Source organism: Trachurus trachurus (genome assembly GCF_905171665.1).
Source record: "Trachurus trachurus genome assembly, chromosome: 7".
NCBI lineage: Eukaryota > Metazoa > Chordata > Actinopteri > Carangiformes > Carangidae > Trachurus > Trachurus trachurus.
In genome coordinates this window covers 24,036,536-24,061,972 of record NC_139901.1, presented here as the reverse complement: position 1 = coordinate 24,061,972, position 25,437 = coordinate 24,036,536, and the positions used below count along the sequence as shown (strand labels likewise).

Below are 25,437 nucleotides of genomic sequence, written 5' to 3'. Positions count from 1 at the left end.
TCCTGTCTTTGTAATGGTATTTGGAGGTCCTAATGAATTAAGACAAAGCATTTTAAAAATTATATTTCTGTATATTCTTTGTTAAGAAAATAGAATATACTCTTTGTTTGATGCTCTATTGAGGATCTTCTTTGGTTCAAGGCATTGAAGGGGTTAACACTTGGTTATAGCTACTCGTGCTTAAGACCACTAAGAGCTTTCAGGAGATGAGCCATTGATTCCCTGGTGGCTCAATGCACAACTGCACACAGGCACAATACAGGAGGAGGAGAGTCACGTAGCAAAGATAATCCACTTTCATGGACCAGAAAAAGCATTTGGATCACAACATACAGTTGAAAAAGAAGATTTAGGTAGAATTAGGTGCCTGTTTGTGCTAAAAATCCTGAATGTGAACTGAATCTCAACTAAAAACTTTGCTAAAAGCTCTTTCCTCTGTAAACATCATTCTACCTCCATCTTTCACCAATTTTCAATCTATTCACACCTTTCTCCACTTATGTCCACCTGCTCCTTTCAGAGCTCCTGACTGGTGAGCAGCAATCATCCAGAGGGACTTGATGTTATAATGTTGTAGAAGAGAAGATATCAACCAGCAGCAGACATCTTTGTATGTTATCGGTCTTCATCACAACTCCCTGGCTACTGAGCTGTCACTCTTTTCCCCCTCAAAAAAGAAAACTCCACAGAAAGACAGGCACAACACAAACACATAGATACAGTACTGCAGGAGAGCACTCTGTGGTGAAAATGCATGTTACACAACAGGAAGAGATACAAGGGTGCGGTACAATACAGTACATACAAGGCACTGAATATGCAGCTCACACTCTGCACCGCTGTGTCTTCATCATTCCTGCCTTGAAAATCTATGTTGTTATTTTCTTGTTGAGACTTTTGCTTTTTCATTCAAGCAAGAAAGAAACCGTTATGTGTAGATTTCACATTCAAGGAAGTGAAATTAAAATGAATAGCACAGCGATGACAGGCAAGGTCTCTGGCTGTTTTTCTTTCAAAAGCTATCCTTGCTTCATCCCGTGCTGCATTCCTCCAGCTGCAATTCAAAAGACTCAGTCTGACTGTTTTGTTCCTCCCTTAACCTCCACTGAAAACAATAATGCAGTATGTATATGGTCTGAGTGCATAACTCCGTTTGCATTTCTCAGCACTGCATTATATCAAGAAGCCCTGAGGACAGACTTCTGCCACATCCACTTTGGGTGGATGTAATTGGATAAGACACTTAATGACAACATGTTCAGTAGATTAGACAGGAACCACATGGGCAACATGCAGTCTGCCCTCTAACCCCACCTATCTGTTACCACTTTCACAAGATGCCAACATCACAAGGAACACACGGTGGGCTATTAAATGTTAGTCTGCCTTGTTTCTCATCTCTGGCCACATGACGACAAATAAAGCCAATAAAATATCAAAGCTACAATAACTACAAACTATAAATGCAAAACATTAGCCCAACAAATTGCAAAGCCAAACTAGCATAGCTGTATACTGCTAGGTGATCCTGGATAAATAGTCTGTGCTACAAAGGAGAAAGTCACATCTGGGCATCAGATTGCTGATTTTATCATACAGCCTTATTTGCCTCAGTGAGGGCAGTAAATCACCTCTGATTGGATCTCATATGCAGCATGTGTTTAGAGACTGCAACTCCACCCCTCCAACACACCCATGGTGTGAATGATATTCAATTTCAAAAAGAAAAAAAAAAGAAAACCTTTATATTTGACTGCTCAGTCAATCATGTTTCCTCCGTACAGTGGAATACACTTGCATGTTTTGTATGAATCAATTTTCAGCTTTGAAACAGAAACCTAATTCAGCACGTTGGATTAATGACAGCCATGAAAAGAAATAAAGAAACCCAGGGTATGTTTTCTCCACATCACTGCATGAAAGGATATGCCACAGAAAGGAAAACAGATCGGGATAATGATTTCTATATGAGGAGTTATGAAACTCTCACCATTTGCATTTCTATTTCTGTCCGCTCTCAGGCATGTCTCCATGACTGTCATGGATTAACAGCTTCAGTGGGATGTTACCTCATCAAGCGGCGGGGTGCAGGTCACTCTAACATTGTTAGACGCAGGGTGGAAGGGTCATATAATACTGTCGACAGGGAAAAGCTTAGTTCTATTCCCTGCCAAATAGGCTGTCTCTATTATATGCATTTCTGAATTTCATTCCAGTTTCCTATTTTGGGAAGGACAGAGGGAGCTGCAGTTTATACAGGAAGGATTAACCACATGTCCTCATAACCTCTTGTAAGATCCAATGAAAGGTTTTAGCACTATTTTTTCCTGAGTATAATGAATGGAATGTTGATCACAGAAAAACAAACAGGCAAATAAATGAATAATACACTAGGTTATCTAATCAGAGGTAAAATCACTTTTTAATTTGGGGATTGTGACCGCAAAAACGAGTGAGGGGCAATATATGGTAATGTAGGAGAAATTATTTTAACTTTCCAGGCCAAGACTATTAATGCTACATTGTGCATAAATGGGTTTTATTCATGCATCCAGCCTTAAATTGCCATATGCACAAGTTTATAGAAGAAAGAAAGCTAACTTACCTTGATCTGTAGTAGGCTACGTGGCAACGACCAGCGGGGACGTCCAGTGACGCAAATCCAACATGGAGGCTAACGTTGCCCAAAAGTCATCAACCTCTCCAGCAGGTGCAAGGGCGGGGGAAAGAAGATAAACAAGTAAAGCGTCAGTATCGATTCAAAAAACATTTAAAATAAAAGTCATGATGTGGAGAAAGAAGTGTCCGAACCTATAGGTCATCTTCAAGTGAGGAGGAGGAGGAGGAGGAAAAAGAAAAGGAGCCAGGAGAAGAGCTAACGTTAGTGGTAAGTTTATGCTAGCCTCATGTTTCTGTAAGTTTAACCAAAGATAGGCTACTCGGTTTAACATTACTTCATTTCCCGGACTGTTTAACTGGTTGTCTTTTATCATTAACGTCGTCGTCGTTTTGAAGATATTTAAAAATAAAAAATTAAAAAAGATATATACTGAGCTGCATAAACCTACCTTGTAGCTAGTTACTCCTCAGCACAGTAAACATGCATGTGCTTGTTAAGCCAAACAAAAATGGTTGCCGGAAGTGACTTTTGCGCTTGCATATCTGAATATTGACAGCTGACCGACTTTTTTAGTCTGACTGCAGATTTAATAAAATGATCTTCTAAATCAAAGTAAAGTTTTCCTTAACTTTATATGGAGTGTGAAGATGCATGGTAAAGATACTTACAAAACGAATGCCATATTAGGAATGAGGCTAATAATTAATTAGGCCTACTTCATAAAAACGTCAAATGACGTGACTCAAATGACCTGATGCGACCACCTGTTGTCTTTAAATCATCACCAGTTTATAACTTGCAGCAGTTCTTCTATGTCATAGTTTTCTGTCTCTTCGTGTGATCCTATAGACTGACTCCATGATGTTAAGTTTAGGGCTCTGTGGGGGACAGACCATCTGCTGTAGGACTCTTTGTTCTTCTTGTCTCTGATGATAGTTCATTATGACTCTGGCTGTGTGTTTGGAGTTGTTGACATGCTGCTGGATGAATCTGGGACGCAGACACCACCACCCCCGATGCTGTGTAATAGATAAGAATCTAAACATCTGAAGTGCCTAAAACATTTGCAATGGATTCTTCAAAACTGCATAATGCAGAACAACTTGTGGTGTGGGGCTTTTTTCTCAAAGTGTTTGGCTTCATTTAGTGTTTGAGAAAAAGCATAAGTGATGGCAAATGTTTTATGAGATCAGACCGTGCTTCCATTTGCATTCATGTAATTTAGATGTTGTCCGCCCTGATGATGCTCATTCATGTTGTTGAATGTTCATAAATTTGTGTTTTATTTGCTGTGTTTATGTATGAGGCACCACTGTGGTGAACTGTGGGTTGCTTGTTGTTCATATGTTGCTCATAACCTGTTTGTGTAATGGCATCGTGCTGTTGTCTGCAACTTTTTAGAGCTGGTTGTTCCATATTTATATAGCAACATTGTGAGATGATAAAAATTTGTCTGCTTGTACTCTTGTGTGTTTGAGTTTCCCATAGCCTACTGCATGCATTCACCTTCAAAGAGTCAAATCAGAGAGTTTTTATTCCCAGTATCAGATTGATTGTGGCAGTGAGTGAGTGAACTGGTTTGTTAGGCATTAAATTTGTTGGATCAGTGAAAACACACATTTCTGTTTGGTAATTGGTCATTCATGCGTCTTGTCCTATTGATTGTAAAATTACAGACACCATTATGGGGGATTTGATCCATATCACCCACCTCCAATAATGGCTCTAATAATAGTCTGTTTCAGGCAGGCACGTCTGTAAAAATGGAATTTAACCTTTTGAGCCTGCACGCCATTGTTCTGCCACCAGACTAAAGTATTTTGGTTTGAGGCCACAGTCTAGTTTACTCAAAGTTCAATGTTTGTTGAGTAAAAATTCATTCTATTCAAGGTACTTCACATTTTTCAACCAGAGCTACAAACTTGGTGTGAGCAGTTGTGGATCAATTATTATGATTTCAGCTTTGAGTCAAACTCACTCTCTTGTGCATAGCATCATGTCTCAGCATCACTTCAAAGGATTTTAAGATCTATTTTTAATGTAGTCGAGTAAATGTTTTATTTTGTGTTAGATCAGTTATTTTCCCACAGGTGGTGCAGCGTGTGTGACAATGTGCGTGCAGAGAATCATGCAGTTCAGAGGAGGAGACTAATAACACAGGGTCCCCTGAACGCCTCACATGCAGACTATAGTAGTTTATTGGTGACTGTGCACAGAAAAGCCTTTAGTCTCCACTCAGTAATGCCAGCGGATGCAACTCAGACAGGTGTGTGGCCAAATATGAGGTAGTTTGAAGATAGTGAAACAGGGTGTTCTAGTGTAAGATTTATCTAAATTGAATCTGAGTGAATTGGTTGGGCTGATCGACTGCAGCCTATTTATAGCAAGCACTGTCACTAGCTGACATCAAGGAACAGTACTACACTTGTCTCACAGGGAGACGCTACTGGGTTCGAACTCCAGGGCCTGGTCCTTTCTGTGTAGAGTTTGCATGTTCCTGTTCCTGCATGGGCTTTCTCCACTTCATCCCTCCCACAGTCCAAATACAGGCTCATTAGGTTATCTATATGTCGGCCCCGTGATAAACTGCCCTTGCCCTATGTCAGCTAGGATTGACTCCAGTGACTCGAGCTGCTAATGGATGGATGGAGATAGATTTTTATAGGCAGCAATGTCATCTATAATGGAAAAAGACAGGAACACAGGGGATGTTATGCCATATTTTATGCTCTTATTTTTCATGATTTACCATAGTGCCTTGGCTGTGTTCTTGTGCAAAACACTTTTGGGCTGCCCGTTGCAAGTAAAACCATTTGCTCTGTTTTTTGTTTCATACTTGGTTGAACGAAACCAGCAGGGCAGATTTTATTCGTATATAAAACCACTGTTGGTTGTTGCATCCCTAATGAAAGCCAGGATAAGGCCAGAGCACGGCACAAATGAGGGCTGCGTTACAGGCAATAGCTCATATGGTTGGTGTCTGGAATATTAAACTGGGCAGACTGGTGCTCGGTAAGACCCTGAGCTCAGCAGACATGATCACACTGTTTGGCCATGATCTGTAAGACACTGTCATTTTAGCAGACAGTGAGGAGCTCTGTCTTCTGGATGAGCTCAGAGCTTTGGGGAGGTGTTGTGCCAGCAGCTTCCTCGCAAGCAACAAACAGCTCTGCAAGTACAGAGATTAAACTGTGCAGCAGCAGAATCACAAGAACTGTGAGCAAGGGTGAAGGACAGCAGTACTTAACCACTCTGTGTTTGCGAGGACCAACCCTTACGCAACTAAGTACTGGGTGATAATGTTAGCATCTCTGGCTATTCAGTTCTATTTTAAGCCCCGGAGGGTTACTGAGGGGCCTGTCATATTTTTGGCAAGTTTAGCAACATCATTTAAAGGGCATGATCTAATATAGGTTTGTTTCATTATAAGAGAGCAAATAAGCTGAGACAGAAGAAGCACGCTTATATGTGCTGATATGTGAGGGAGTCCATGTACAGTGTGTTATTTCTTGTGTCTAAATTAGCAAATTAATGGTGCAGAAATTATGCAGCTTTTCGTTCATGACAAGGGAGACGGTCTTTCGCTCCACATGCACAAGCAGATACATAAACAATATTCTTCTTATCCATCTTTTACTGTATCAGCCACCGGCCACACAAGGGGTTTTGTACTGTGTGGATTTTCGAAGGCAGATGAAGTAAAAATGTAAAAAAAGAAGAAAAAAAAAGAAATGAGATGTTAAAAATAAAAAATACATCCAGCCTCGTTTAAAATAATCATCATTTCCAAAGGCAGGGAGGGTGATTCAAGTGTGTGTGTTTGTGTGTATTTGTGTGTGCAGCTATTCCCTTTCATTGTCTGGTGGAAACAGTTGGAAACGATAATCTGTCATGTGGCTAATGCAGGATTAACACCTCATTTTCTGCTCATATATATCCGTCCAAACAACATACTGATTGACTAAATGTAAACATCTTCTCTATGTTGTAATTCCTAACCTGTCATGTTTGATTCTTATATTTGGCTGTGCATGCTGTCAGCGCGCGGTACAAATTAATAATTCAGAACCACTTGCATCAAAGAAGACTGGACCATTTATAGCTACAAATGGCTTTATATTTGTATTTGATGGGGAGAAAAGGCGCTCCGATCAGCATTCATGCAGCAAAAAAAAATGCGGAGAGTAACAGAGCAGAACTCGGCAGACATGTGTCACTGAGATGTGGCATATATATAATGCACAAGGCAAGAAATGCCAGTGAATGTATGATTAATAACAAACCAAAACACAGGGCAGGAGGTTTGGCCGGAGGAGGCGTGAACAGCAGCAGCTGTGTGTAGCTGCTAGAAGCAAAACTGAATAACCAGACACAGAAGCAGTAATGACCAGCAGAGCCCGAGCGACACAGGGTTTTAAAGAGAAAATGATCTGCACTCAACCCAGCCAATTTATTTTACTATTGCTGTTTTCATTTATTTGGATGTCTGCTTTTCTGACAACAGATCAATGTGCTTGTCTCCAATGGGACTTACAACTGAAAGAGTGACTTGATGCTTGATAATCTAATGACGAGTCATTGGTAAAACACATCACCTTAAACATACAGAAAACGATATTCTTGTCTGAAAGTGTGAATCATAGAGTTTGATCGGTATGCACTGATTCTGTTCCTCACCTGCAGTAGCTGCTCATATGATACAGTCAATTTACCAGCAGGCCAGTTGCTATGCCAATCATCACCCCCCCGCCATATAATTCAATAAACAGACCTGAGGCCTCCTGGTCATGCTGCTCTCTGGCTAACTAGTGGACTTCAATCGACTCTCAGGCTCTTCCTCAGGCTTCTGAAATATAGCTGTCAGACTGTAGCCTAGATCTGCAGGAGTCCGTCTGAGCAGAGATCTAGCAAAATGCAAAATCTATAAAAAAAAAAAAAAACGAGGGTTTGATCATTTCTGATGCTACTAAGCTCTCATATTTGGGACAACGAAAGACTTGCTTTTTACACACACCCACAGAAAAATACATATTTACATTACGTTGCATTATATCCATAAATCAATGTAATGTAATGGCATGTCTCCTCTAAAGGAGTCAAATCAGGTTACCAAGCAGATGGGGTGTAAAGCCTTTGTAGTCTATTCCCAGTCACACCCCTCAGGAGCCCAATCCATCATCTGCTGATCTGCCTCTGAGTCTGCAGTAGTCCCTCCTTCTCATTAAGGAAATGAAAGCCTTAATTGGAGATTGTGTTAATTCTCTGACATGTTTGAAACTCTATCTCTCCTTCTCTTCCTCTAAATTGGAGATACACTTGACAAATTTGGGGAGGCAGCTCCACTGATGCATATCCTGGTTAAATGTTTTCATCTTCGCCCACTTTCCACCGCATTATGAGCCCAATGATTAATGCCTTTCAAAACTTCCAAGCATGCTGGTTCACCCAAACTAATCTGGGGTGGAAAATTGGAACGAGTAGTCGCGAGCCGTTCTTACAGTCACGCATGAACAAGATTTTTTATTTTGAGCAAAGGATAATCTTGTCAGTAGCTAGTACAGTGGCATTGTGGATTACTGCTCTGTTCATGCAGGACACACCCGTGAATATTAATACATCTACACACATTAGCGTATACGGCAGTTCAGACAGTCTTAATGTGTAGATGGTTTTTGCCTTCTTTTGACTTGCGATGCCTAGGAACTAAAGTAAAAAATGGTACAATCATCTTGTTGAGATTCCACCCCCCCCAATTGGCCTACCAGCACTTAATAGCTAACATGCCTAGTTGTAATAAAAAAACAATAAGTATGAGTTTTCTGCACCTGCATGTGATCGGTAGCTTTTGTCAGTTGCTCAAGGCCCTGATTCTGCACAAAAAACATGTCATTACATATTACTGTAAGATGTACAACTTTTTTGTGCCTCTATTTGAAGCAGTGAGACACCGGTGCCTTGCACCAGTGGTAGATACATTTGATGATGATGATCATGATGATGCAGTTTGCTGTCTGCTGGATGTGTCTTGAGCCGTGTTTTTATCATGCAGTTGAAGCATGTTGCATCAAAATGTTAATCTTCAACTTTGTAAAGCAGTATATTGGCTTATATTGCAGGTTGTGTATGTCAGTGGATACTTAATGAGAAAGTGAAGATGTAAAAATGCCAAGGATGCTCAGCTGCGTATGCTTAAGGCTGTTGACAGCACTGATCTGAAAAAGCACATTTCAGGACTTTATTTTGACATAATTAGTTTCATCCTCATTTCATCAAAATGTACTGGTAGTTCATTTTTTCTTTTTTTTGTTTAATCAAATTAAAAATTATAGTTGTTTTGTTGTTTGTATGCAAGCCTTTTACCAATGATAAGAAATTTAAAAAAAACAAAATCAAACAATCTCATATTAGACCCTAATTAATCGATTGGTTTCAATAAATGTTTTGATCCAGGACTAATCATTTAGTAGTTAAGAAGAGATCTGTATACCAGAAATGTTTAAACTAAAATTCCTTTGATCATTCATATATCATTATTAGTCTACTGTCGATATTCTTATCAATATTGCCTCAAAAACCCAGTAGCAGTTTGGCTGCACTTGCCAGTTGAGCTGGGACAGCTTGTCTGAGCATTGATGCATTCAGCTGTGTGGAGCAGTGGAGCACCAAATGAGAGCTGGATCTGTCGCATTTTGTGGATATTTATGTTTAGATGCCAGGTTTTGGCTCAGGTTGCTTTAGGGGGTGTGGACTTGAGATGATCTGGGCTCAGAGTCAAGTCCACTTAGTAGTTTTGGATCGGTTTTAGCCCAGCTTGGATGCTTTTGGCACGTCCTCGTTGACGAGTCTGTCATGAGTCCGTTAATCAGGGGTAGTGGATTTAGGTCCGTGTTTGGCCGTCCAGCTACACGTGCTCCCCACATTAAAGTGGGCTCTTAACACTGCACCGAAAACAAAGGGAAGAAAACGTTTGTTCATACAAAGCCTGGCAGCACAACTAAAGCCAACATGATGGGATCAAGCCTGACTTGTGTGTTTAACCTTAATAGCTGCCATGCGCGAGTTTACAACCCCAAAATCTGTGTGGCTGTTTAGCATATGAATGATGAGCAATGATAAAAGGAGTTTAGAGAGGGCCGATGAATGTGTGGCTTTGAAGCAGTTGTTGTGTGATCATGTGCAGATGAGAGCGTGGGAGGTGTTGTGTATCAGAGTGTGTGTATGTGTATGTGTGTGTGTGTGTGTTACTGGAAGTGGTTGCTAATGAGGGTGATATTTGTGCACACAGTGAGAGGTTTAACCACCAGCATCTGGGGCTTCGTAATCTAAACCCCTAAAATCTCAAACCAGGAGAGGTAGGAATCCAGCTCAGTCCGGTGGTTTAGTCCTGCTCCCTCTGCATAGTCAGTGTGTTTGCGTGTGTGTGTGTCAAACCGAGGACATCACTCTCCACACACGCCACAGGATTTCAGTACTCTGCACACACACACACACACACACACACACACACACACACACACACACACACACACATAGACACCATGGATTCATCACCTTAGCAACCAGTCGATTGAAAGATGATGAATCATGCCAAAGACTGCTAATTTCTTTGCAGTTGTCAAACATGAACAATGGGCAGTGAGAAGGAGTCACAGGAACGTCACCACAGACAGAAGTGTGTGTGGTTATGTGGTATGAGTTTGTGTGTGCGTGTGTGTGTGTGAACTTGAAAGGGCTACCATTAAGAGACAGAGAGGAAGAAAGGATTTTAAAAAAATCATGGCTAATCAGAGGATAGTGATAGAAAGAAGAGAGAGACTTGCTGTTTACACCCCTGACTGATCAGAGGGAAGCTCTGCATCTGCTCGCTGAGGTGCCTCAGTTTTATTTTTCTCACAATACACGTCGGCATTTTGTAAAGCAGACTTTCTTCGAAGGCGTCCGTTGAATGCAGATTTCACTGCCACTGTAACATCTGACGGCACACCAGGGATCTCCAGGTGTCTGACAAATACTAATACACATGATCATTTCAGGTGAGGGTTGACGGTGTCGACACAGTATGAGCGGAGTTCCTGCAGAGAGCGAGGCTGTAACAACACCCCTGACCTCATCTTCCTCCCTGCGCTGTGAGGTGACTGAATGCAGCTCCTGACAAATTGCCTTGTCTTTGTTGACGTGAGGAGAGAGTCTGAGAGCTCCATCTGACACGCATCAATCATTTAATCATGAAATTGGTGCTGCTAATTCAGCAACAAGATGCAAAGATTGCTCCAGTTTATTGCTGTAGAATCAATAGTAATGCAGAATGTGAACGACTTCATGTCAAGCAGCACACTGAAGGTTAACAGCTCCCACTGCTGGCAGACACGCTCATAATATGTTCAGGCAGCGTCAGATATTTTTAGTGGACTGTCTTTTTATATTGCATTTGATAGATTTGCATTCATGTTTCCAGCTTTGAAGTGCAGTGAGTGTTTTCTATAGGGGAGGTCAAAATACAGAATTGTCCTCATCATTGTATATACTGGCATATATTGATTTTTATGTGATTATACCTATATGAATGTAATTCATGCTGCCATCAGTACAGCACCAAGTAATTATTCAGCAACGCAAATTAGTGCTGGAACGTTTTGACAACAATTATCTATCATCGAAAATGTAATTAAGAGTAATTTTTGACAAATTATTACTCAATTATATCATTTATCTGTTCTCTAATGCTCTTGATCTGTTCTATTCATGCAGCCTCTATGCCCTGTTATCCATCATCACATGGGCTCCTAGCCACACTATGTCCACTCACTTGCCACTTGCACATTTAGTGGTAACTCACCCAGATGTATCTCTGAGGTCTAACAAACATATCAAGTGGACTTCCTTCCTCATAATATACTGGCAAAGCAGATATTTCAAGTGTTTTTGCAAACCACAGAGTTCCATAGCGCTACTAGAGCCCTAAAGCTCAACAAGGAACCTTCAATATTGAAAGTATTTTCTTTATTCAAAAAGAAAGGCCTGTAAATCTCAAACTTCACAGGTCTCGTTTTGTCCATCATACTCAGTTTACTAACCCAAAGGGCAGGGAAAATATTCTAGTTGTAATTAGAGAATGTTGTACTAATATGATAATTTGTGTATCAAAATGAATGTAAAAATGTTCAACTGACAATTAATCAGCTGATCATTACAGTGCTGCAACAGCTTTATTAATATTGAAAAGTAGAGCTATGATGATTAGAGCGAAAATCAGTCATCAAATGAGGATTTGGTGTTTTTCCTTGTTTTCAATCACAATAAATGTGACATTAGATCTTGGGCTGTTGGTAAAATAAAACAACTGAATGTGTTTGTATTTAACAGGCAGTTTTACTGTATGCTGTGCATGCATATTAAAGACAGGACAAATAATTGATTAATAAAAAGAAGATAGTTGGAACTGAAGCAAAAGCAAGATAACATCAAAGATTCTTTGAAGTGCTGTGTTTTTATTGTTTGGACAGTGAAACTCAAAAAGAATCTTTACATCCTCGTCGCCAGCTGATGTTATTTTAGCTCTTACGGGCCTGATGATGTACAACCCTCAGTGCGAGATGTGTGCGGGGGCCGGTGGTGTGGAATGTGCCATGTCCTGGTCACAGTGTTCCCTCCTCTCTACCGGTCACTCAGCAAGAGAGTTCCTGTGGGCAGAGTGAGAGAGCATCACACGCTGCCCACACATTTGTCCTCTAAAAAACCACAGTCATCATCATATGCAAAATAAAAACAGAACAAAACAAAACAAAAAAAGGCAGGCTGTGAGGCTGTTACTGTTTAAAGGAGTCAAAGATTTATTTGTAAATACAAATCTAATATTATCTGTTTAGGATTGACAACCACAGATCTGACAACAGAAACCTTTGACGTCATCCACTCTGTACTGACTCAGAGGCCGAAGAGCTTTAAAGGCCAAATTTTTAAAAGTTACATGACATCTGCGCAATAGAATAGAACAGAACAGTCATTATATACTTATATGTGTGTGTGTGTATATACTGTATATATATATTGATTTTGTCAAATATATATATATATATATATATATATTATGGCATGCCGTTCAGGAAATTAAATTCAAATATTAATTTCCTGATATATATATATGTCATATATATATATATATATATATACATACTGTACATACTGTATAATGACTGTTCTGTTGTTCTATTGCGCAAGTGTCATGTGTCAAGTGTCATTTGGCCTTCATATATATATATATATAGGCTATATATATATATATATATATATATATATATATATATATATATATATATATATATATATATATATATATATATATATATATATATATATATATATATATATATATATATGTGTGTGTGTGTGTGTGTATATATATACAGTGTGTGTGTGTATGTGTATATATATATATATATATATATATATATATATATATATATATATATATATATATATATATATATATATATATATATATATATATATATATATATATATATATATATATATATATATATATATGTATTCTGTACTATATAAAGACTTTTGAGCTGCTGATAAAATCTCAAACAGTCCTTCCTCTGGACCATGTCCACCTCAAGGCAGTAACAGTGCATCTCTATCTCTTCTATGCATTTTTCAAATCATACATCATTCATGAGAAGGCATGAAACATGTACTTACTTAAGTTTCCTGAGGAGGGCAGCAAAACACCTACAGATCTTGCCGGCACAAAGACTGTACAGCTCAGCAACAGGTCAGTCCTGATCTCCTCCTGGATCTGTTAATCCTTTACAGCGTGCGGATGAATAACAGGTGCAGATTGTAACTCTCACATCTCTCGCACAAGTTCAAATCTGTTTTCTATTGAAATCATGTTTTGCCATTTTTATGGTTTCAGTTTAACCTACATTGCACGATTGTGTAGTGCTTTAATATTTAACTGCTCACCATATGTCAATGCACAGTATTGTTTCATTCCTATACCAGAGACTGGACTGTCATTGATTATTGTAAAAAAAAATGTTTAATCACTTTTAGTGTTTTATGAAATATTAAAATGTAGTGAACACCAATCACAGAACATTGAAGTAGCATCTACAAACAACAGTCCAACACCCAAAGAGATTAAATGTATTGTCTTGTACACAGCGGGATCCAAAACTCCAAAAGAGACCATTCACAAATTCTTAAATAGACATTTTTTTTTCTTTCATACATTTATTTTGTTGGTACATAAGAGCTATTATCTCTAGGCAAACAAAAAAGACATTGTAAATTTACACCCACAGTTAAGGCTATTGCATACAAGAACATTCTCAGAAACATTTCAGGTAGTGTCATGTATCACTTTTCTCACTGTACTTCTGCTATTTGTCATCTTCGTATGTAATTTATTACACTGGTCTCAGTGCAAGTGTCATTTATTCTCCACCAGGGAGCACAGTTTACTCAGAAAGCAAGAAAAAAAACTACCTAGGTTAAACACTTTGAAGTTATAAGATACTCACCACAACAAATCTTACCTAACCCCTCATGAGACAGGAAATAGCAGACTGTATTCATGTTATGTCCTTGATATTCAGGAGCTTTTTATTCTACTAATAATGGTGCGCAGGAACCACAGAATGTTTCAACAACAATCTTTGCTTAGAAAATTGACTGAAAGAATTGATTCACTGTCAAAATAGATGGACATCACTTTTCAATGTAATTACTCTTCTAACTAATCAACTAAACATTTTTGGTTCTGTTTGCAGACCTAAATGAGATCCAATGTAAGGCACTGGTGATACATTGTAAAACAACTAAAGCCTTGAATACATTTGCATAAAACATAAAAGCCTAATTTCACACACCACAAGTAAAGATATATATAGTGCCTGTAAAAAGTGTGAACTGTTTGTGCTGTTCTTTGTTCTGGAGCTACTGATGACAACTGAAGACAGAACACAACACAGAAATTCACAGCAAAGCAGAACATTACAGTGACACTAAAATGTACACTAAAATAAGGGTAATAAAAGGCCAAGCTCTTAGCAATGACTGTTTAACAAATGTTGCAGCTTCCAATGTGAAGGGAACATTTCAGTCTGTGAAATCTTTATCATCATATCCAATGAATATCAACACCTAAAACAAACACGTTTGAAATCACTCAAGCCAACATGGTGCACATTTCATATCACATAAATATCCCTTTCAGCCCCACAAAAATCTTACAATGGAAAAACATACTGTCCCAGCATGCACAGTAGCTACTTTTTTGCTAACAATCCCACAACACAATGCTCTGCATTTCATCAATGTGAAAATGATTGTGAACAGCTGACAATGATGATGCAAAGTGTTGAAAATAGCAATTCACCTATTGAGTGTTCGGTATACTATATAATATAGTATAGTGATTTAGTGATTTTGGATACCTGTAATAGAGAAGTTGTGAGGAAAAAACTGATATATTATCACCACTTTTTACCTGAAGTTCCTCCTGTGGCTGAAAATGAGGAGTGGTGAAAGTGGAACAGATAAACTAAAAGCAATACATTTCTGTACTATAATATACTCTACAATTTGTCATTTCATAGAATATTATCATAAATGTACTGATTGTCTTTGAGCATTCTTTCAGGATTTACCAACACCACAGTTACTATAACCCATTTCAGTTTTTTTTAATACAGATTCATGATTTCAGACATGCTGATAATTCATGAAGTAAAGTGTGAACTGAAAAAAAAAAACAGTTAATTAAAGCACATCTGAGGACAGCAACAGCGTACTGAGTAAGAATGACCCTCTGCAGCATTAAATCCATTACAGGCTAGTGAGAGTAACACATCCATAAGCTCCAAATCTCTTTAATACAACACCCATTAGGAAAGTGCTGAGCTCTTTACCACCAGCTAAGATGGTCAGCCACTCAGCAACACCACTGCTCTACATTCAACATAGCACAGAAAATCTTGGCACATACTAATAGGAGTATCTATGGATATTCTCATTCATCCAGGTCAAATTGAATCGTACAGTAGGCAACTGGATTTGTATTTGTCTGGGCAAATACAAATCCAGTTGCCTACGATTGTTACATTTTATTTGTCTGGGCAAATACAAATCCAGTTGCCTACGATTCAATTTGCCCAGAAAAGAACTAATGTTTTAACACATTTTAATAGTCTGTTACCGCTATTCTGGCTAGGACAGTCCTGTACCATACCTGCAGGACTGCGCCTAAATGGGGGCATTTTGCCCCTAAAATTTGCGACAATTAAGTAAATTTAAGTACATTTTCTACTTGCACATGTGCAATCAGTAAATTTGCTGTTTTGTTTTTGTTTTTTAATACTCAAAGAACCTGGAATCTGTCATTACAGGTGGCAGGCCAAGGTGTATGAGGTATAAATGAAAAGGGAATGTGAATATTTGCTTCGCAAGCTGATTTGTGCCCCTAAATCTTCTTTTTGTGCTCCTATAAAATCTCGAGTGAGGGGCCACTGTGCTCCTTGTAAAAAAAAGTTAGTCTGGAGCCTTGACCTGGGTCTATGTGCTTTATAACAGCCTTTATAAAATACACAATACTTTACAGGTATTTACAAAAAATGTGACTTTTGAAAAATAATTCATGTTTAAAATGAAGGTTTCATTTCATTTGTTCAATTTTAGATTAACTATTAATATTAATTTAACCACTTCTATGCATTACTCTGTTCAGGGTTGGGGTTTTTGGAGTCAGCAGAGCTACTGTAGTTACCAGTCGTTTACTCTGTTAACAATTGGCACTAAAGCTACACGTATAAACTAATCAGTGGTGACCACCCTCTCAAACTTGTATCTTGGCTAAGGAAATTCAACAAATGTGGGGAAACATCGAAATTGTTTTCAGAACAGTTTCCCTCAATGGTGACGTTGAAATTCAGTGTGCAAGTAAAGATGTCTTTTTTAATAATGTACCTTGTCATTATCATGTTTTAAAATTAAGCAGTCATGGGAAAGCTTGATGATAGAGCAGGTGAGCAGGTGTAACCTTAATATCTTGATGAGTGGTCAGTTATGTTTGCAGTGGTGGCTGGATTAGATATTAACTGTGGCCTAAATCACTTTGTGCTGACGGATTTGGAAAGTGATAATCCAAGGTGTGCCCTTTAAAAGCCAGACTGTAGCCACCTGGGTCCATTTGTAGCAAGGTCCCTCTCCATCACTCTCCTGACCAGCCAGAAGACACACCACCTAAGGACTGATCGCAACCGCAAACCGCAACCATGAACGGCACAGAGGGGCCATATTTCTACATCCCTATGGTTAACACCACCGGTGTTGTCCGGAGTCCTTATGAATACCCTCAGTACTACCTTGTCCACCCAGCAGCTTATGCTCTCCTGGGTGCCTACATGTTCTTTCTCATCCTCGTTGGCTTCCCCGTCAACTTCCTCACTCTCTACGTTACCCTGGAACACAAGAAGCTGCGAACCCCTTTGAACTACATCCTGCTGAACCTCGCGGTGGCTAACCTCTTCATGGTCTTTGGAGGATTCACCACAACGATGTACACCTCTATGCATGGCTACTTCGTCCTCGGTCGTCTTGGCTGCAATCTGGAAGGATTCTTTGCTACCCTCGGTGGTGAGATTGCCCTCTGGTCACTGGTTGTTCTGGCTATTGAGAGGTGGGTGGTCGTCTGCAAGCCCATCGCCAACTTCCGCTTCACTGAGCAGCATGCTATCATGGGCTTGGGCATGACCTGGTTCATGGCCTCAGCTTGCGCCGTCCCTCCTCTCGTTGGCTGGTCTCGTTACATCCCTGAAGGCATGCAGTGCTCATGTGGAATTGATTACTACACACGTGCAGAGGGTTTCAACAACGAGTCCTTCGTCCTCTACATGTTCTCCTGCCACTTCTGCATTCCTCTGGTTATTGTGTTCTTCTGCTACGGCCGTCTGCTCTGTGCAGTCAAGGAGGCTGCTGCTGCCCAGCAGGAGTCTGAGACCACCCAGAGGGCTGAGAGGGAAGTCACCCGCATGGTCGTTATCATGGTCGTCGCTTTCCTGGTATGTTGGTGCCCATATGCTGGTGTTGCCTGGTTTATTTTCACACATCAAGGCTCTGAGTTCGGACCAGTCTTCATGACCATCCCAGCCTTCTTTGCCAAGAGTTCCGCCATCTACAACCCAATGATCTACATCTGCATGAACAAGCAGTTCCGCCACTGCATGATCACCACCTTGTGCTGCGGGAAGAACCCCTTCGAAGAGGAGGAGGGAGCATCCAGTACCAAGACCGAGGCCTCCTCTGCCTCATCCAGCTCTGTGTCTCCTGCATAAAAGGGCCATCAACAAAGTTTCCATGATCCACTATCCAAGAAGAAGACTTCTGCTCCCCCCGGGAAACGACTGAAGGCTAATGTCTACAGAAATAACTTCCTTTTTGTATTTTTACAAACGAGTTGGTTCAACCTAAAGACAGTTGCAGGAAAGATCAGCCCATTACAGTGTTGTTCCTGTATGTACAGAATCTCCAACTTCACAATCTATGAGAATTTTTTTCCTGAGAGAAAAGGGGAAAAATGTTATCTTTTACAGTTGGATCCTATATGATATTGGCTTATTTTTGAATGTAGAGGCATGTAATCAAGGCAACGTAAAATAAAACGCACTTTGCAAATGATTCACCCTGTTTATGTTTTACTTACAATTTGGGAGGCAAAGTTCATATGACTGTAGTTTATTTAATCAAATGAATAAATGTCAATGACCTATTCAGAATGCATTTATGTCTCGAGTCAATTTCTACTACTAGTACTACTACTGAGATATTACTGTAGTGACTATTGCTCTGCTGCAGAACTTGATGATACAGGGTTAGGGTTCGACAGAGAAGAGCACAAAAAGGTTATACTGGACAGTGAGTTTCTTTCACAGCAGCATCTGCATCACTACTATAATCTCATTTCAGTCAGAGGGCACCTTGGACTTAGAGCTTGGCCTAGCAAAGAGATTATGACATTAATAATCAGGGACAGATTTACACATGACACAACACTCTTTATCTTATGACGAATATTAATCATATTAATTAAAAGTTAACACAGACAAAGACTTATTGGATAAAACAAATCTGTATTATCAAGAGGCACCTTGATCTAAAGGTTATGTAATGGAAACACTTGGTCTTTACCTGTGTCATTACTTCTATGGTATTACAGAGAAACTAGTCCTATAAAGAATCGGTACTATATAGCATACAACCCTTTAAAAAGGTGTTTATAATACAATATAATATAATAATATCAATATTTACTAATATATTTGCAGTGGAGACATTGCAATATATGGTGATATCAATTATTATTACTAATAGTGGTAGTGGTTTCCTTCTTAAAGGAAAGGTAATTGCTTAAAAATGCTTTGTATTGATATATATACTGAAATGTCCTTAGAGCGTACATTACATTACAGTGGGTTATTTATAATTTAAATCTTTTTCCATACTATTTATAAATGCTTCATATAGCAGCTTGAAGCGTTACTGAAAAATGAGTTAGAGAAAGAAATATTGCAAGAATTCACAACAGCATGTTTTCAATAAAGGTTTCTTTCAGTTGTTACAGCCTAGAAAACACAATTTAGATTAGATATTTTATTTTATAATACAGCAATCCAATACTCTATAATGACTAGTAGAGTATTTATGCGGGAACAATGAGGTAGTTCATCAACCCGTTTGAGATGTATTCAGGTTTATAGCATTGCAATTTTACTAGAATGCCAAGAGGGAGGTATGATGCTGCAATGGTTAGCAATGTTGCCTCACAGCAAGAAGAAGGTGGCTGGTTGCTTCTGAACAGAATTTACATCCCCATTCTCCTGGTGCCTGCATTGGTTTCTTCGGGGCACTTTCCTTTCACATTACAAAGGAATGCAGGTATGGTTTGCTGGTGATTTTAAATTGCACGTGGGTGTAAATGTGAACAGGAACGGCTAGTTAACTCTACAGTATATGTCAGCCCTGGGCTACTGAACTGTCAAGTGTTTTGCTTACTTGCCCAACCCACAACTCTCAAAAAGATAAGCAGTTTTGCTAATTGATTGATAAAAAGTGAAATTCTCAAAGTCTGGACTCTTTGAAAGACTTTGCAATGAATTATTGTACCACTGTAACAACATTGGAAATGATGATGTGATCCCTCCTCCTCAGCTCTCAGTTCTGCTTTATGCCAGACTAGGGAAAAACAAATACCTCAACATCTCTCCCATAATGACCTTGATGCGTACTGTAGCTATAGCAACCATTATATAGTGGAGCAGTATCAGCATCAAGCAGTCTGAACTCCAGCTCCAACCTAAAGCCTAAGAAAAACAATCAACCAAAATAGTTGAACAATATATTATTGAAAATTAATGAAGGTATGATTGCAGTTTAGTGCACTGTAAATGAATACACAAATAGTGCCTGGTTTGGTTGTTTCACTGAGGATAATAATGAAGGGAGACAGTGGTGCTTCTGTCACTATACATATGTCATGTACAAATAGGATGAAATACATCTTCTAAGCAGACAAGGGAGGCAGTACAGCTGACAGCCCATACTACAGACTTCTCATGTTACTTTTAAATTCTGCAAAAATCTCTAAAGCTGCATATTAAAATGTAATGTGACCGTGACTGACACACCAGGGTGACTTCATAAAAAAAGAGTGAACAGTCAAAAGCCTCTCCTGAGACATTACTGAAAAGCTGCTGTGCAAAAATATGAAATCCTTTTGAATTTGTATGGAAAACTTTATTTGATAATAAAAATAGCATTCACAGACTTCTTTTGATAGCTACATATACATTGTAATCCATCTCAAGGAAAGAAGCTGGATAAGTCCACATCTACTTGTACTTAGACTAATGTTAAGTATAGCTTCATGGGTCAAATAAAGCTATGAACAATGTAGTATTTATATATGCATAGTTTTATAAAAAAGATTGGCCCATATACATGTACTGCTTTTATCAACACAGAGACAGCATTATGTCCGGAGCACATTGCAAGAAATAATGCTTGAAGAACACAGACTGCATACAAGTGCTTTATAATACAAAGGCAGGCTAACCATCGAGAGAGATTCAAACCATCAAACAGTTTCTGATTGACCAAATACAGTCTTTTAAAATGTCTTTACATACCTGATCCAGAGTAAATCAACATATTTACCATAAATCATCAGGTCCATTTCAGAGATATAAACACAATATCACATTCCTCACTGCTGAGGTTTTTCATAAATTTCTCTTTTGTACAAGAAAAAGGCAACATTTTATTCCTTGACAGGTTCCTAATAGTTACATTGGAAAAATTCTTTACAGGTGATGGCCAACAGGTTAACTTCTTAATTGTGTCTTTTTTTTTCTTCTTTTTTTTCTGTTAAATACAGTACCATGGCGACAACAGTGATCAAACAATGCATTTGTTGTGGTTTATCCAATATACTTTTAGTTCTTTAATGAAACATAAAACAAGAGAATACACACAAAACACATTATAAAGCAGCAGTCAGACTCCAGTGGCATGACAGCATGGCTCAGCATGGCAGATTGGTCATCTCCTGTACCAGGACTCTCCATATGTTACCAAAACAACAAATCACATCAGCTCTTTGTGTCAGGACCCAGGAGGTGGTTGGTGCGCAAATCATCAACATGAGGACAGGGCTAACAATTTCTGTGGGATTACAGCTCATGTTTCTTATCGAATATTCTCACTCAGACCTATCAGATAAAGTGGTTAAACTACACTTTAATTTACACATGCATCTTGCACAGGGATAATTTACACATTTTATTTGTTTAAATTTTTTCTTTTTACTTCTTTTTTTTTTGGCATAACTGGAAAATCATATTTTATGGCAACTTTAAGCTGGTGTTGTGGCATAATGTAGTCTCATCATAAGTATATAATTAATATTTAGATGAGCAACAAATTTGGATAGCTCCCATTTTTCCACAACAGAGAGTCTACTGGAACAGTTTTGCCTGTCGTTGAAAGTGAGTCGGATTCCTTTCCCACTACATCAGTACACAGTAAAGAACAAGGGGCCGGAGTATTCAAGTTATTTCATGATCCTACTCAAAGGGGGAAACTTAAAACACGATTGCCAATTTTCACATTTGTCGCCTGCTTCATTTCTCAACTTCAGAGGTGTGTGGGTGTGTTTAGGCAAAGGGCGGTGAGCTGCCACACATTTCATCAATGCAACACAAGTAAGGGTACAGCATGCTTTCCCAGGTACAGTGTGCACTTCTACCTTGGTCCTTAAAGGTTTAACGAAGCTTGCTCAAGATATGTGCCAAATTAAAAATAAATAGTGAGCAAAAGTCATATATTATTTATATATTTATCACTCTAGTTTTATTATCAGATCTTAAATTTCAATTTTTGCCTGAAGTCCAACGTGGTTTTCACATTTCCTATGAACCATCAGTATCTTGTGCTATAGTTTGTTCAGTAAAGCAATTCAGGAATGGAAAGAGACATCTAAAAACAAGATGAAAACAAGCTTAGTAGTTCGTTAGAAGTTACCACAACTGGAAGCATGTTTCATACCTCTGAGGGAACAAATATTTAGATTCAGCAATGCCTACAAAAAGCAATATCACTGATTTCATATGCAGGCACATACAATACCTTTACTATAGTACAACAACCTCTGTTATGTTCAAAATAACTATAACAATGACAAAACAACCAGTATGAACTGATAGAAGGATTGTACTCCTGCTGTTTTATCAATCTCTGGATGGGATCACAAGTAGTTAAGTCAATCAAATCAATCAATACACCAGCTGACCAAATAAAGCACAAGAGTTAGTATCCTCAGAAGTCCAATTCCAGTGTATGGTACATACTGTAGTCTGCACAGATAGAGGAGAGAGTGGCGAGGGGGATCTCTGCTCTGCTCTAGATGCTGAGGTCTTTGGGGCTTTCTTTGTACAGCCTTCTTTTGGGCTCAGGGAGCTGGTTTGGGCTGCGACCTACTGTGTTATTGTTATGGGCTGTGTTGTTGTAGGCAGCATTGTTGTGTGCAGCGTTGTTCTTCATCATGCTGTAGTAGTCCTTCAGTCTGGGTGCTGCTGCATAGTTCAGCTCGTCCCGGCTGTAGGTGCTGTCAGGGGAAGAGTCCCGCTCCACTCGGTATCGTCTCTCCGGTGTCCCGTTCATCCGATATCTCTCCTCTCCCCTCTCTGACGAAGAGTCTCTCAGGAGGTTTCCGTTCTTGGTGGCTCTGTCAGAAGTACGGCCCCTGGAAAGAGACAAGGTATCCGCGTTGTTGGTGGTGCGCTCAGGGGTTGTGGCCTCCCCGACTCGCCCAGCCATCTGTGAGTCCTTGAGGAGCCTCCGCTCGTAGAACTTGCGTTCGGGAGTGACTGCCAGGAACCCTCCGTCATCGTACTCCCTCTCAGGTGTATGGTCCCGATGTGCTCGCTCTGCCCTGCGGTCCATCGACTTGGCCCGCCGGCGATCGGGAGATGAGGCGCGCTTTCGGGTTGGTGAGCGGTCAAGGGAGCCGCGGCGCTGCATCCGAAACCTCCCGTCCAAAGTAGAACTGCTGCCTGAGTGCTCTCGTCCCCTCAGTTTCTCAGCAGCTGCAGCCTTTTTCCCCGAGCTGTCTTTCCTCAGAGTCTTTAGGAGTTTAGAGATGCCACTTTCCGACTCGGACTTCTTCACTTTGCGGCCCCGGCTCTTCTTGTTGCCACTGCTGCTGCTGATACTGTTGTCTGGAGACTGCTGTCTGGGGGTACTTTGACTGTGATTGTTATTCCAGGTGTGATGATGGTGGGGGTTAAATTGCCGGCCTTGGTAGTCCATCTGATCTGACCCAGCCCTGTCCCTGTTCCTGTCCCTGTCTCGGCCACGCGCAGCCTCCTCCTGGCGTGATGGTTTGTGAAGGTCTGGTGGATAACTGGACTCCAATGAGGTGTGATATCGGCTGTTGGGTGGCAGCGTTCTCACTTCCGGAGAGTTTTGTGCCCCGGGTGTGGGAGGGTGCCTGTCACTGCTGCCGTCTGCAGGGGAGGAGAAAAGAGAAGACGGTTGTTGACCAGAAACACTTGGCGCAAATGGAAGGCGGTTGAGGAAAACTTAAACATCAATGACGTGACATTTAGTGTGCTCAGCAGACATGACTTTCCTTCTTGGTTCATGTGAGGTCTTGCATTGACATGACAGCAGGTCAATGCAGCGACTTATGAAATCATGCATACGTGTGTTCTTTCATATCCTTTATACATCCCCAGAGACAAATCTGTGTAACATCTATACACATGAATTGCATTGAAGTGATAAATCACTTCAATATATTTTCTCTACAGGGCTGCAGGTGATTACAAGGTGATGTCAGCAAAAACAGCAGGTGCAACACATCGGCAAGTGTAGGGCAGGGGTTATCAATGACACAGCAGGCACCTAGGAAACCATTCAAAACAAAATGGTGAACAACTCAATGTGCATCATTGGGAAAAACAAACCCAAAGCAAAAAAGCAAAAAAAAACAACAAAAACAAAAGTCTGTTTGGCTGCATGTCTGTTAAATTACAGACAGGTTGCCATGACAGCGACATGTGATGAGCAGTGGTAATAAATTAGTCCTATTAAGAACATTTGGTGCGACGCTGGCAGAGAGGGGGAGGATTTGTTTGGGTACGGATCCACAAGAGTTAAACAAGTACGTTCAATTCTGGCACGGCAAGACATAAAGCAAGTACACTATGTAAACACACCCACACGCAGACACACAAAGTAGGATGCAGGTAGGGATGAGCTGGAAGGAAAAATATGGCGGGGTTGGGTGGATTGGGACAGACTTTTGGCTACAAACCGTGGTCTGATTTTGGCCCATTAGGTAGAAACAGGGCTCTCCCATCTTGTCATTCCTCATTGTACCAACAGCGAGATGAGGAGCCATCATCGCTGGAGAGAGGAGGAAGAGCCCAGCAACAAGAGATAATCAGAGAGAAAGAAGCAGGAATAGAGAGGAGGAGACAAATAAAACAGACAAGAGGCTGTTTTACAGTGCATCTTAATAGAGAGAAGAAGGTGTTTGTTGACAAAGACAAGAAAACATTGCACTTTATATAATATCAACAAAAAAAAAAAAGAATCCATCTGAGAGGCTGAGAAGTGTCAGAAAATTAAACCACAGATAAATCCCCCAAAATTGTGCTGAGAAATACAACAATATGACTCCAACTGTGAGTGGAATAATCTCTCAGCTGAGTATTCGGCTCTTGGGAGTGAATATTACTGGAGTATAAATCACTAGACAGGTTTTGTGGCAAGCAATCCTTCATTGATCAGACATATCTGAGGTTTCAATCATTTGCTGAGACCATGACCAGCAGCTAAATTAAATAAATGGATCACAAAGTGTGTCTGTTGAATGTTTATAATTTGCAGTAATAACATTCATGATAATCGGTTAAAAATGAAAATATGTCCCAGTGGTGCACTAAGCAGATAAGAAGCTTAATTCTAGTCTGCAGTGTGTGTACAGCTGCATCAATAATATGATTTCAATGCTGGCATTAGCAGTTTATTTACAGGAAGAGGAGAAAAACATTTGCAACATGTCTACCTACCATACTCAGGTACAGATCCATCTCCGCGTTTGAGGACCAGCCGCGCCCTCCGACCACCGTTCTTGATCAGCTCAATGGCACGTGAATGCTTCATGTTCTTTGTGCTCTCACCGTTTATCTCCAGGATCTCATCTCCCACCTAAAGAAAAGAGGCAGCGTTATCTTCAAAGCCCG

The 25,437-nt window shown here is 39.9% G+C and overlaps 2 protein-coding genes across 10 annotated transcripts in view; one reads left to right on the top strand and one right to left on the bottom strand.

Moving 5' to 3' along the window:
• Window positions 1–16,905: 16,905 nt before the first annotated feature.
• On the top strand, window positions 16,906–17,964 carry LOC310988291 (rhodopsin; the record flags this gene model as incomplete). Its single annotated transcript, XM_083974835.1, has 1 exon — window positions 16,906–17,964. The coding sequence occupies one exon, from the start codon at window positions 16,906–16,908 to the stop codon at window positions 17,962–17,964; it is 1,059 nt and encodes a 352-aa protein (XP_083830961.1).
• A 2,456-nt stretch (window positions 17,965–20,420) lies between these two features.
• The window catches only part of LOC310988484 (membrane-associated guanylate kinase, WW and PDZ domain-containing protein 1-like), a 90,523-nt gene continuing 85,506 nt past the window's right edge, over window positions 20,421–25,437 (bottom strand). For 8 of the 9 annotated variants that reach the window (XM_083975099.1, XM_083975102.1, XM_083975101.1 and 5 more), the window contains 2 exons: window positions 25,264–25,402; window positions 20,421–23,691 (listed from right to left, as the gene is read on the bottom strand). In XM_083975099.1, the coding sequence (XP_083831225.1) occupies window positions 22,586–23,691; window positions 25,264–25,402 (1,245 nt within the window). In that variant the 3' untranslated portion in view covers window positions 20,421–22,585. Of the gene's footprint in view, window positions 23,692–23,753; window positions 24,596–25,263; window positions 25,403–25,437 lie in introns of those variants that run through there. The other variant, XM_083975106.1, reaches the window with a different exon arrangement.